The 14,052-nt window shown below is 41.3% G+C and overlaps 1 protein-coding gene across 1 annotated transcript in view; it reads right to left on the reverse strand.

Moving 5' to 3' along the window:
* LOC137305250 (complement C4-A-like) overlaps window positions 1-14,052 on the reverse strand; it is a 78,260-nt gene that overhangs the window by 19,640 nt on the left and 44,568 nt on the right. Inside the window, exons 24-31 of the mRNA XM_067974097.1 lie at window positions 11,243-11,446; window positions 9,204-9,279; window positions 8,728-8,884; window positions 7,411-7,524; window positions 6,014-6,182; window positions 1,432-1,646; window positions 937-1,098; window positions 148-207 (exon numbers count right to left, since the gene is read on the reverse strand). Coding sequence (XP_067830198.1) covers window positions 148-207; window positions 937-1,098; window positions 1,432-1,646; window positions 6,014-6,182; window positions 7,411-7,524; window positions 8,728-8,884; window positions 9,204-9,279; window positions 11,243-11,446 — 1,157 coding nt within the window. The remainder of the gene's footprint in view (window positions 1-147; window positions 208-936; window positions 1,099-1,431; window positions 1,647-6,013; window positions 6,183-7,410; window positions 7,525-8,727; window positions 8,885-9,203; window positions 9,280-11,242; window positions 11,447-14,052) is intronic.

Genomic DNA, 14,052 nt, shown 5'->3' on the forward strand with positions numbered 1-14,052 from the left:
GCTCCAGTTCAACGATACGGAGTTGGGTTTAGCTTATTTTTGCACTTACATCAGAATCATTCATGCAAATAACAAAATGCAGCTTTAAAACTAAAAACAGATGAAATCATTAAAGTAAGAATTTTAGTAACAGTTAAAAATACTCACAGTCAGGGTTCCATTTCCTTGGCCTGACAGCTCGATTTGAATCTTACTTCGGAGAGGAAACTAGCAGAGTGGAAGGTACATTACATGAGATCAAGAGACGCTTCCTTTCTCTGAGCAACTGTTTTCATATATGATTAATGCAGCGATTTGGTCTGATCATTAAGCAAAACTATTAAGAAGCGATTAAGGTACAGGAGCAGGTTGGTTTCTTAAAAAGTCGGACTTGAAATCATAGTATCTTACAGAACAGCAAGAGGCCATTCGGCCCATCGTGCCCACGCAGGCTCTATGAAAGAGCTTTCCATTTAGCTCCACTGCCCCGCTCTTTCCCCATAGCCTGCAAATTTTTCGTTTTCAAGTATTTATCCAATTCCCTTTTGAAAGTTACTATTGAATCTGCTTCCACCACCCTTTCAGGCAGTGTATTCCAGATCACAACAACTCACTGTATAAAAAAAAAAGTCCTCATCTCCCTCTCCTGTTCTTTTGCCAATTATCTTAAACCCGTCTCCTCTGGCTACCGACCCTTCTGCCACTGGAGACAGTTTCTCCTCATTACTACTACAAACTACTTCAATGGAAATAAAAATCGGGAGAGGTGTAAAGCGAGCTGCCCACTCGCTATTGCTCGTTTTACACAATCGCACAAAGTCAAAATCGACCTCATACTTGGTAAAATGTGAAGTCCATTTGTTAGCAACTTGGCCAGTGGATAAGACGCGTGGGGAGTGGGTGGAGAGACAGCGAGAGAAGTGCAGCCAACGTGTGGTTTCTGACTTCAACCCTTACCTCCAGTTCTTTCTGTGTCAGAGCGTTGCTCCTGCGCAAGTGGACCTTGATTGAAGTGCCCCTTCCAAAAACGTTGAATTGAATGTGCATATTTACTTCCTCCTCTCTCTCAAGGAAAGCAATGTGATAGCTCGACAAAGCTTCCAAGGCCACCACTGTGTCCTTCAAAGAAACAAAAGAGGAGTTAAGATGTTTAGACACATGCATTCCAAATGGTTCGACAGGTGAAACATGTCAATATGTTTGGACCTTGGCTGCGCTTTACAATTCGTTATTTTATGCATGTAAATGTTTACATTCCCGCCATGCAACAATATCATTATTCTTCATTTTGCATTACTTCTCACAGGGATAATAGTTGCAAGACGTGGCTAATGTACAGCATACAAAATGTCTTTAACAATGGAGTAGATTTTCAATTTCCCAGCCAGATGTAAAACTGACCTTTCCTGATCGACTTACATAACCGGTGATGGAGGAAAGCAAAGTAGATACCTGGGTGGAGCGAAATCCCCCACCGTAGTTTTGCTGCTCAGTTAGCCATTTTACAATGGGAGTTGCGTAGTCGATGTCTTTTCTTGACAGCGCCTGCAGTAAGGCATAGGCAGTGGTCTCCACGGTGATAGCTGAAGCCTGTGGTACCTCAAATGGGGTTTGTTCTCCATTGTACAGCCAAGTTTCATCCGCTATCCAGTAACGAACGTCATGCTCTATGATTTTAAGGGAGAACTTAATTCAACTGGACTTTCCTAACTATAGAAATGCGAAAATTTACTTTCACAGCTGTCAAATAGCCAACCGTTCCCCAGTAGATTACAAGAGTTCTCTTTTGGCGGGTATGAATAGTCCTTCCCTACTTAGGAATATAGGCATGATGTGGAGATGCCGGTGATGGACTAGGGTTGACAAATGTAAGGAATCTTACAACACCAGGTTATAGTCCAACTGTTTTATTTGAAAATCACAAGCTTTCGGAGGCTTTCTCCTTCGTCAGGTGAGCGAGTGTGGGATTCCATGGAAGGTTACCACATTTATATTCAGAGAACAATACCTGGTGATTACAGATAATCTTTCCAACTGCCCGTTGTCAAGGCAATCAAAGTGTTCAGACAGAGTGATGTTACCTACAGGACCACCGAATACACAAACGGCCAGAACACAAAACAGAGAGAGAGAGGGAGAGAAACATCCGAAAGGAAGAGAAAGACAGAGAATAACCCGTTGTGTTAAAAACAGATAACTTTTTTTCGCTGGTGGGGTTACGTGTAGCCCACCAGCGAAAAAAAGTTATCTGTTTTTAACACAACGGGTCATTCTCTGTCTTTCTCTTCCTTTCGGATGTTTCTCTCCCTCTCTCTCTCTGTTTTGTGTTCTGGCCGTTTGTGTATTCGGTGGTCCTGTAGGTAACATCACTCTGTCTGAACAGTTTGATTGCCTTGACAACGGGCAGTTGGAAAGATTATCTGTAATCACCAGGTATTGTTCTCTGAATATAAATGCGGTAACCTTCCATGGAATCCCACACTCGCTCACCTGACGAAGGAGAAAGCCTCCGAAAGCTTGTGATTTTCAAATAAAACAGTTGGACTATAACCTGGTGTTGTAAGATTCCTTACATAGGAATATAGCAACAGGAGTAGGCCATTCAGCCCCTCGTGCCTGCTCCGCCATTTCATAAGATCATGGCTGATCTGTGATCTAACTCCATATACCTGCCTTTGGCCCATATCCCTTAATACCTTATTCCACTCTTTGAAGTTCACAGCTATTTCTACAAGTTATGGGACCTTCTGTTTTTATAAAAGTGGGAATTTGGAGTGGAAATGTTTTGGATAAGTTTTACATACACTCGAGGCCGTCCCTCGGGAGTGCACTAATGCAAAGAATCCTTGTAACCGTCATGGTGGAAATGTGAAACAGCTGTCCCTATACCAATATCCCAGATGACTCTTAGCTCAAGTTCATTTTAAACGGCCAGGGCCAAATGTTAGAAAGTTCGAAGTAGTTGGGAGAGTTTTATACTTGCACTTGTGCATTTCTTTCTTACAACAGACACACGAATTTACACGTTTGACCATTACTTGATCAGTAAGGGCTCAACATCAAATTCCACACAGAAACAAGTAGATCCTCTACTCCCTCGATCTAAAAAAAAGTCCAAATTGTTAGATCAATGGAGTAGATTAATCCAAATTTTATGGGTTCGGATGTCAAGAGATAAATCAACTTGTTGGTTTTATTAATATCAACAGAAAGTAAAAGCAAGTTATACTTCTATACACTTACGAGTAGGATATCCATAGGAGTCTGAGAACTACTAACTGATCCAGGCGAGTTATCAGCATAGAATACTAAAGAATTATTGAAAGTGAGCCTATTTATACACCTAGATGGACTATGTCAAATCTATTAGAGTTTTTTGAGGGTGTAACTAGCGGGGTAAATAAAGGGGAACCAGTGGATGCAGTATATTTGGATTTACAAAAGGCATTCGATAAGGTGCCACATAAGAGGTTCTTACACAAGATTAGGACTCACGGGATTGGGGTAATATATTAGCATGGATTGAGGATTAGTTAACTGATAGAAAACAGTGAGTAGGAATAAACGGATCATTTTCGGGTTTGTAGATTGTAATTAGTGGGGGGCTGCGAGGATCAGTGCTTGGGCCTCAGCTGTTTACAATATATATCAGTGACTTAGATGAAGGGACCGAGTGTAATGTATCCAAGTTTGCTGACGATACAAAGCTAGGTAGGAAAGAAAGCTGTGAGAAGGACACAAAGAGGCTGCAAAGGGATATAGACAGGTTAATTGAGTGGGCAAAAAGGTGGCAGATGGAGTATAATGTGGGAAAATGTGAAATTATCCACTTTGTTAGGAAGAATAGAAAAGTAGAATATTTTTTAAAAGGTGAGAGACTAAGAAATCTTGGTAGTCAGAGGGATTTGCGTGTCCTTTTACACGAATCACAGAAAGTTAGCATGCAGGTATAGCAAGCAACTAAGAACCAAGTGGTATGGTAGCCTTTATTGTAAGGGGGTTGGAGTATATGAGTAAGGAGGTCTTGCTGCAATTATATAGGGCTCCAATGAGATCACACCTGGAGTACTGTGTACAGTATTTATCTCCTTACCTAAGGAAGGATATACTTGCATTAGAGGCGGTGCAACGAAGGTTCAATAGATTGATTCCTGGGATAACAGTATTGTCCTGTGAGGAGAGATTGAGTAGAATGGTCCTATTTTCTCTGGAGTTTGGAAGAATGAAAGATGATCTTATTGAAATGGATAAAATTCATAGAGGGCTTGACATGTAGAAGCTGAGAGGTTGTTTCCCCTGGCTAGAGAGTCTAGAAGTAGGGGTCGCAGTCTCAAGATAAGGGGTCAGCAATTTAGGACCGAAATGGAGGAACAAATTCTTCACTCACATGGTTGTGAATCTTTGGAATTCTCCATCCCAGAGGGCTATGGATGCTCAGTCATTAAGTATATTCAAGACTGAGATCGATAGATTTTTGGACACTAAGGGAATCAAGGGACGGGACAGGAAAGTGGAGCTGAGGTAGGAGATCAGCCATGATCTTATTGAATGGTGGAGCAGGCTCAAGGGGCTGTATGGTCTACACCTGCTCCTATGTCTTATGTTTTCATGTCAAATGATTTGCACTGAACCTATCAATTCTGAAATTATTGCCTCTAGATGGCAATGTCACACCAGATACGCTCCATTCTCACAGGAACATAAGTGTATTTATGTAGAAGGTAAGACAATTGTGCACGGTTATAAACATCACACCTTAACAGAATGATAGCAGCTGAACCCTAAACATATTGTCACCAAACTACTTCTTACACAAACCCTTTGATGCTTCTTAAATTTTATTAACCTGACACCTTCTATTTGCTGAGCAATCCCCTGGGGAATTCTAATGACCTGATCTAAACTGTGTGTTAGCCTCTATCACACAGAATACAGTCTGCTCATACAAAGATGTTCATAGTGGCTCTTGTATTGTTACGGTAATTTTCCTATCAGTTTATACACAAACCAGTTATATTTTTCTACTGCTTCCTCCATATGCGTATTATTTCCATTTTTAAAAACCATCATGTCCCTATTTAATTTTAAGCATATTTGCTCTCCCAAATTATAAAACATTGAAGCGTGTTTATATTACTCATTACGCTAGCCATCTTTAATTTTCCAAAATAGAGCATTTATTCTGCAGACCATTTCTAATGAAATAGTAAATAGGTTTATGAAGAAAGCGAATGTGATTTTGCTGCCTATAGATCTAGTGGAAAATCTTCCCAAAGTAGGTAAGGATGTCTCCAAATTAAAACAAGGTGTCAGCTGTGGCTCAGTGGGTAACACCCTCGCCTCTAATTCAGTTAATGGTTCTGGGTTCAAAGCCCCCTTCAGAGACTTGAGTACAAAATCCAGGCTGGCAATCCCAGTGCAATACTAAAGGACTACTGCGCTGTCTTTCAGATGAGAGGTTAAACAGAGGCCACATCTGTCTTTTCAGGTAAATGTGAAAGATCCCACAGCACTATTTCGAAGAAGGGGAGTTCTCTCTGGTGTCCTGGCCAACATTCGCCCCTCAACCAACATCACTAAAACAGGTGATACGGCTATTTATTTCAGTGCTGTTTGTGGGATGTTGATGTGCACAAATTGGCTGCTGTGTGCCCTTCATTACAACAGTGAGCACACTTCAAAAGTACTTCATTGGCTGCAAAGCGCTTTGGGTCATCCTGAGGTTGTGAAAGGCGCTATATAAATGCAATTTCTTTCAAATGATTCTTTTTGACATTAGCGTCTAAGACCAAATTTGCAGTTATAATTTGGACTATACCTAAAAGGATTAGAACTTAGACAGTTAGAATTCCCTATAATCTCATCATTTTCATCCTGATATTAATTAATTAGTTATATTGTCAATTTGTAATAAGGGTGGAACGAGGTTAACAAGGGCAATCGATCTGAGGCTGGAAACCTTACACGAAACACTGGGGATATCTTTCTTCATCATTGCCCTCCGTTAGAAAAGCAACGGTTTTACAAAGATTACCTTTCCTGTAAGATGCAATTTCTTTCAGCTTTCTGTCAGCTTCTATTACTTTGCCAGCGTCCTCTCCCACGACAGCAAGGGCATAGGCAGTGATGGCAATAGTGTGAGGACGTTTAATATTCGGCAATTCTTTGTGCAAAAACTCAACCGCCTTTCCAATGCTTCTTCTCTGGGGAGGAAAAAATTAAAGATCAGGAGATGAAACAACACTGAAATACATCACCATCCCCTCCCAACGGGGAACGCTCTCTCAGACAAAGACCTAAACCAAACGGGGCTATAATTTAGCTGGGTACAATCTACCCTGACACGGATTTCTACATCTTCCGCTGCCTCATCTTGCTACATTGCAAAGATGCGTGTTCATATTTCATGCAGTTTTTTCTCGTTCTGAAAATTATGGAATCACTGTATTGTTAGTAAAGACCTACATTCCACCGATACGATGATCTGTAATCCGGTAACTTTTCATTATCTTTTCAGCTAAAAATGTTCAACGATAAAATAACTAAGAAAAAAAACCTTTTGTTATGTTTACATCTGCGATTGTTTCTTTGTTGATGAGTAGTCGGAGTGACATTAGTAGAAAACCATTAATGAATCGGGGATTGGATCGACCGCCCATTTAACGCCTCACCTGATATTCAATTCCATTGAAGTTAATAGAAAGGAAATTCGAGCATGGTGTATAACAGGTGGTTAATTCGACATCGCCCATTTTCCACCATCCCCTAAAGTTAACATAACCTCCATTGAATTTTACATAACAGAAGAGGTCCATTTGTCCCATGGCGACAGTCTAACACCAATCCACTCAGTCCTATTCCCCCGCCCTTTTCCCAGATTGTGTTGGGGGCGTTTTTTTCACCGAATATTTGTCCACTTCCCTTTGGTAAATCTATTATGGATCCAGCTCCCAACACCGATCTGGGATATCATTCCAAGTCCTTACAACCGTCAGCACGAACACCCTACTCTCACCCTGGGTGCTGTTAATGATGATTAATTTATGCCCTGTAGTTACCAACCAACACACTTCTCGAAATAATCCCCCCAATCCCACCCATTTGCCCTTATAAAACGGTATATTAAGTTTTGACAGCTGTATCAGATTTTGAAATCTTAGGGTCTCTTCTACCTAATTCACCATAACCCCTTAGCTTAATATCATCTGCAAATCTCCATATATTCTCCTCTCTTCTCCAATTCAGATTCTATTATATCCCGTTATGCCTTTTTTTTTGGTAATGAAAACAAAATTAGCTGTTCAAACTTTTTTTATAGTCCATCAATTGCAAATATATTTCTGGCATCTCTTATCCAACCGTTTGTAGCATGGGTAGAACAAAAGTATCAATGGTGAGGTAGAAAGACAGGAAAGCATTCTAAGCTCTTACCACTATTGAAATCTCGGCAATATTATCCTGGCGAAAGGCAGCCAAGGAATGGTGCAATGCTATTGTGACAAAGGCTGTGATGGAAACGTTACTTTCAGCTCCACCAACCCCACCCTAAAGTAATAAAAAAAAACTAATCGTCACATATATAGCAATAAATATCCACATGCTTAAAAATCACACGGTCCTACATGTTCAGGTCAATATCATGAGCGAGCTGATTTCATAAGTAAGAGATACGATCATTTCAAAACTTTTGGGCTTTTTCTGTTATTAAGGAGAGAACAAGTCAGATGTGTCTTTATAAATACCACTTGGTCCATGTGATCTCCTGGACTGGCTTTGGTCGCCTGAGGGGGTCAGAGAGGAATTTTCAAGAGTGTTTTTTCCCCTTATTGGCACTGGGTTTTTTCTCAGATTCTTTGCCCCTCTCAGGAGATTACATGGCTGATTGTGTGTGTGTGGGGGGGGGAGGGGGGGCGGGGCACTGTTTGATCATGATAGTCTGGCCATCATGTTGTGGGGCAGGCTTGATGGACCAGTTGGTCTTTTCCCACCCATCATTTTCGTGCGTTCGTATGATGTTCAACGCAGAGAAATAAATTGTCAATACAGTAACATTAAGAATGGTGCACTGCTAAAGATAGAAAACTTTCCAAATTCGCTCTGAAGACTTTTAATCAACAACGAGGTTGACAGATGTAGACATTTATCAGGCAGTTTGCAGCAGCCAGTTCAATGATATCGAACAAACGCCACAGAAGATGTGGAAGTTTTTTTTTAAATCTTTGTAGATATATCAGCGAATACATCATCCCATATTGGTACATTCGTATGTGAGGACACACAGGAAAGAGAAATGCAGCAAAATCCAATCAGAGATCAGATAAATAAATTATTCTGCACTTATGGATAGAAATTTGGAGGGGTAGGGCTTTGGCTGCCCATTATGCACTCCGCCCGATATTTTGGTTAAATTGCAAGTCAGTGTGATCGAATAGCAAGCCGAGCGTGTAACGGGAGGTCAATGCGATATCGACCCATTAAACTTTGATTCTTTGGATCACCTTGCATCAGAACAATGGCCAATGAGCCTAAGGAGCAGTCAGCAATGTAGTGAAAACTGCCCAAGAATCTTCAAACACTGGCAACAGGGACGATTAGAGCCAGGATCGTGTGCGAGTGTAGGAGAGAGAAGAATGAACAGGTGACCATTGAAATGGGTAGACAGTACCAAATGGTTCTAAAATCTACAGCAGACAATGTAACATGACAAACAAAGGGTAGAAATAAAAGGATGATATTTTCTAACTGAACCTGCATGTCCCTCGCCATCACTGGATGGGGATCTTCGAAACGTCCAGAACTTTTTTGACCGCGGATCAAATAGGCAACCGATTCCTGGATTAATTTGTCGTTGACGACAATCTGATTTCGGACAATTGAGAGTATTTTAACGATGAATGCAGTCAACCTGAAAGGAGGCAAATGGGGAAAGTATATAATGTGCAGATAAGCAATTTTGCTTCAAACCTCTCACTGGAAGCGTGAATTTTAGCTCGGGAAACGTCACTTGAAAGTCAACCTTTCTTGTTCAGTTCAAATATTCTAAGCAGTACCAATGATGTGTTTCAACTCGGGCACCTAATGTGGAGTCCTGCCATTTCTTCACTTCCAATTAGGACTTCCTTCTCTCCAGAACCAGATTGCTCCGTGAGAATCGACGTGTGAGGAAGGAAAAGGATAAGAGAGGAAGAGAGAAGCGTGAAATGTATGAAATATTAAATACACACCAGGTGCTGCTTGGGTAAGTCTTCCAGGCGCCATAGGACCCATCATCTTTCTTATATCCCAGAATTCTGTTGTATCCTGGAAACAAAATGTTATGGGGGTCATTTAAAATATTAGAGCCAAAATGAGAATCGCAAAAAGACTGCCAGTGTCCATTATATCTCGTGAAATCATAAAAGCATTCTAAAAAGATTAAAGAATACTTTTACTATTTCATTAGAAGTTACTCCTGCCAATACATCAGGAAAAGTTAACCCACTTATCTTAAACTGGCAAAGAGAAGGCTGAGGGGGTGACCTGATAGAGGCCTTTAAGATTGTGAAGGGGTTTGATAGGGTAGACATAGAGAAGGTGTTTTCACTTGTTGGGAGGTCAAAACTAAGGGCCATAAATATAAAATAGTCACTAATAAATCCAACAGAGAATTCAGGAGAAACTTCTTAACTCAGAGAGTGGTGAGAATTTGGAACTCTTTATCATGAGGAGTAGTTGAGGTCAATAGCATAGATGCCTTTAATGGGAAGCTAGATAAACACACGAGGGAGAAAGGAATGGAAGAATTTGCTGATAGGGTTAGAAGAAGAGGGGTAGGAGGGGGTTTGCGTGGAGCATAAACATTAGCATAGACTAGTTGGGCCAAATGGCCTGTTTCTGTGCTATATATTCTATGTAATTCTAGGTAACTGGTTAAGGCGTGGAGTTTAAGATCTGACATTAACATGTGAAATGTTCCTACTCTGATAAACTACGAATCTGTTTTTTTTTCTTAAAAAGCCCCAGTCCATGAATATGGTTTCCAATATTTATGAATCGTTGATCAAAGGAACTATTCTCTCTGTACTGTTACACAAAGTACTATCATACGGTCTTCCAACAAAGCTACGGTCACGGTGATCTAATTCCTGATTTTGCTCTCAGTTATACTTGAAGTGAATATGTTGGCACATATCTATCTAATTATGTTCAATGTTAATTTAACATACTTGGTAGCCAGTTTACGTCATGGGACTTTAGGCTAAAATTCCTCTTGGATCTTTTGACATTTCAGGATTTTTGACCATTTGTCCACAGAATGGATTTGAAAATAAGAGTTGTTTTAATGTGCATTTAAAAAAAGTTTCTCACGGATTTTTTAAGCAACTAGAGGAAAGATGATTAATATTTTAAACGGAGTTTGCTTGCCGAAAGGCCAAACAACAAGATATTCGTTAACTTGTCCGTGCAGTCGAAAAAACATCTGATATTCATTGTGTTGGACTTCCAGGTTATTAAGAGAGCGAGATAAATAGAGTCTTTCTAAAATAGGAGGAGTCAAAACCAGTCAGACTTTTAAACAGAGAAAGTTGCAGACAGGCTCAGAATATCAGAAATTCTGGAGGAACAGTTAGAGGACTTTGTGTTTAAGTCAAGTAAAATGATCCACTGGAGTAAGGAAGCATAACTTCATAGAATGAGAGCATCTTATGGCACAGAAAGAGGCCATTTGGCCCATAGTGCCTATGCTGGTTCTTTGGAAGAGCTATCCAATTTGTCGCACTCCCTTGTTCTTTATTTTATATCATAACACGGATATAACTGGGTGAACTAAATGAATCTGGCGTAAACTGTTGCTCTGTATGTTAACTCGCCATCGAATGAAGCATCTTAAGCACCGCTATCAAACATCACCTCACCAAGCCTTTGTTCAGTCCCTTCCAGAGAGATTGAAGAAGCACTGGATGTGAAGGACACAAATACGTAATCAAGACCACAAAGGAATATTATTGTTACTCCCCAGATTAGTCTATGGTCCAGGTACATATAGGACACTGTGAGTCAACTCCCGTGGAAGCAAGATACAGAAGGAACAGCATTCAGAGTGTGCTGCATTGACATCAGCTGGCAGCAGTGGTTCCTAATTCTTGGTACTTGGCATTCTGAATAAATATGAAAATCACTCGATGCGATAAAGAGATGGAAATGAAACCAAAACCCATTCAGCTGTTCGATAATTCAAATTGTTCGTTGTGTTTGTGTGTTATCCTGAAAAAAAGTTCGTCACCTGTTTCAATGTGAAACACAGCTTCGTCTTTGCGCTCAGCTTTCAGATGTAACCACTGATCACTTTGGTCGAGGTAATGAACGGCGAAGGCTGTAGGTGCCATGTGCATCGCTGTTTGTTCTGCGCAGCCGGTCGGCACCCTGATGAGCTTGTCGATCCCTGCTGCGGTTAAGGAGTTTTCCACTGCCTCTCCCATTATTGTCCCTAAATCAACAGGAGGCCAGAAAGAATGAGAAAGATATTTAAAAATAAACAATCCTTCCATTGGGCTAACGTAAAAGTGTACTTCATTTTCAATATTTTTCACGAAATACTTAGGGGAGAAATGATTATCAGTATAGTTGAACATTTTCAGAACTGCGAACATTTCAGACCTACAGTGTCAGTCGTGGTTTAGTGGGTAGCACTCTGTCCTCTGAGTCAAATGGTCGTGGGTTCAAGTCCCGCTCCAGAGACTTGAGCACATAATCTCGGCTGACATTCCCAGTGTAGTACAAGGGGGCAGGGGCATTCACCCTGGTGTTCTGGTCAATAGTTATCCCTCAACCATCACCTAAAAACAGATGTTCAGGTTCTGTGAGTTTGAGCTCAGGTAATCTCATTTGAAGCCACCTCCCACAGACGTGTTTGGCCCAGTCAACATTTGCATGTCCAAACTCCCACATTGGGCAGGAACCACACTCCCCGTCCCGTCCTCTGCTCCCATTCTCACAACAGGTGTTTGTTCAATTCAGATTCTTATCTACTTAACTTCCAATGAAACTATTATGGATGATCATACCTTAGATCACCACTGCAGGACACGTTAATGACACATCTATTATTGTGCAAAGATGCACCTGTACAGGTGTAGTGATATTGGACCTCCACAACATAACAGTCACTAAAGGAACACTTATAAGCCCTGGAAGCAATGGATTGGAGAAAATATCATCTGATGAGAGTTGACAGAATTCCCACTGAGATCAAAAGTTGAAAGGCAGGAGTATTATCCCATTATATCACCAATCCCTGTCTACACTGATTATAATTATATTGACCATTTATGCCCATTTTTCCAAAGAACTCTAACCCTCCATAATTATTCTGTGTAAGAACCGAGGGTAACTTTCATTAGAACATTTTCAGCGCAAGTACATTTAATCTCTTCAGCCTTTAGAATTTTTAAGAAAAGGATCATACGGCACAAAAGGAGGCCATTTGGCCCATCGTGCCTGTGCCGGCTCTTTGGAAGAGCAATCCAATCAGTCCCACTCCCCTGCTCTTTCCCCAATAGCCTGCAAATTTTTCCCCTTCAAGTATTTATCCAATTCCCTTTTGAAAGTTACTATTGAATCTGCTTCCACCACCCTTTGGCTGTGCACTCCAGATCATAACAACTCATTGCTTAAAAAAAAATCTCCTCGTCTCCCCTCTGGTTCTTTTGCCAATTACCTTATCAAAACCCCTCAGAATTTTGAACGCCTCTATTAAATCTCCCCTTAACACTTCCAAATAATATGACTTGTTTTTAATTATTCAACCAGGTCAAATTTTTAATCGTCTGCATTCATTTGCTGGGACAGCAATATGGAATTTAAATGCTGACCATGAATTATTTTTATTTCACTGTGGATAGAAGCATTATAAAACATCATAAATTATTTTGGATATGATGCGAGAGGATTTGCAGAGGAGAAACAGTGCTTAGAATGCTTTATTTCTCGATAAACTTAGATTTTAAAAAAACACAATCATTTGAGCACTGATATTCAGTTCCATTTTTTTTATTTGTTAATGGGATGTGGGCATCGTTGGCAAGGCCAGCATTTATTGCCCATCCCTAATTGCCCTTGAGAAGGTGGTGGTGAGCCACCTTCTTGAACTGCTGCAGTCCATATGGTGAAGGTTCTCCCACAGTGCTGTTAGGAAGGGAGTTCCAGGATTTTGACCCAGCGATGATGAAGGAACGGTGATATATTTCCAAGTCTGGATGGTGTGTGACTTGGAGGGGAACGTGCAGGTGGTGTTGTTCCCATGTGCCTGCTGCCCTTGTCCTTCTAGGTGGTACAGGTCGCGGGTTTGTGAGGTGCTGTCGAAGAAGCTTTGGGGAGTTGCTGCAGTGCATCCTGTGGAAGGTACACACTGCAGCCACGTTGCGCCGATGGTGAGGGGAGTGAATGTTTAGGGTGGTGGATGGGGTGCCAATCAAGCGGGCTGCTTTGTCCTGGATGGTGTCGAGCTTCTTGAGTGTTGTAGGAGCTGCACTCATCCAGGCAAGTATTCCATCACACTCCTGACTTGTGTCTTGTAGATGGTGGAAAGGCTTTGGGGAGTCAGGAATTGAGTCACTCGCCGTAGAATGCCCAGCCTCTGACCTGCTCTTGTAGCCACAGTATTTATATGGCTGGTCCAGTTAAGTTTCTGGTCAATGGTGACCCCCAGGATGTTGATGGTGGGGAATTCGGTGATGGTAATGCCATTGAATATCAAGGGGGTGGTTAGAGTCTCTCTGCTTCATTTTTGATGGCAGCGGAACTGGATATCAGGCGGGGAGCATAACAGGCCATGGATATAATACCGCCCATTTTGCGCTAATGCCCAGGACAAATGTCCACCCCAAAGAAAATGAAATGAAATACGAAAATATAAATAAATCGCCAGCTAACAACCATTTGTTTCAGGGGACAATTTTAACTTAACCCGCCCGTCGGGAAAGTGAGGGGTTGGGTGGCAACACTGGTTTACCCCCCGCCCCCCCCCCCGCCCGCAATTTTACTGTCCATTTAAGTCAGTGGAGAGCAATATTGGACAGAGTGTAAAACCGACAT

Source organism: Heptranchias perlo, chromosome 39 (genome assembly GCF_035084215.1).
Source record: "Heptranchias perlo isolate sHepPer1 chromosome 39, sHepPer1.hap1, whole genome shotgun sequence".
Lineage (NCBI taxonomy): Eukaryota > Metazoa > Chordata > Chondrichthyes > Hexanchiformes > Hexanchidae > Heptranchias > Heptranchias perlo.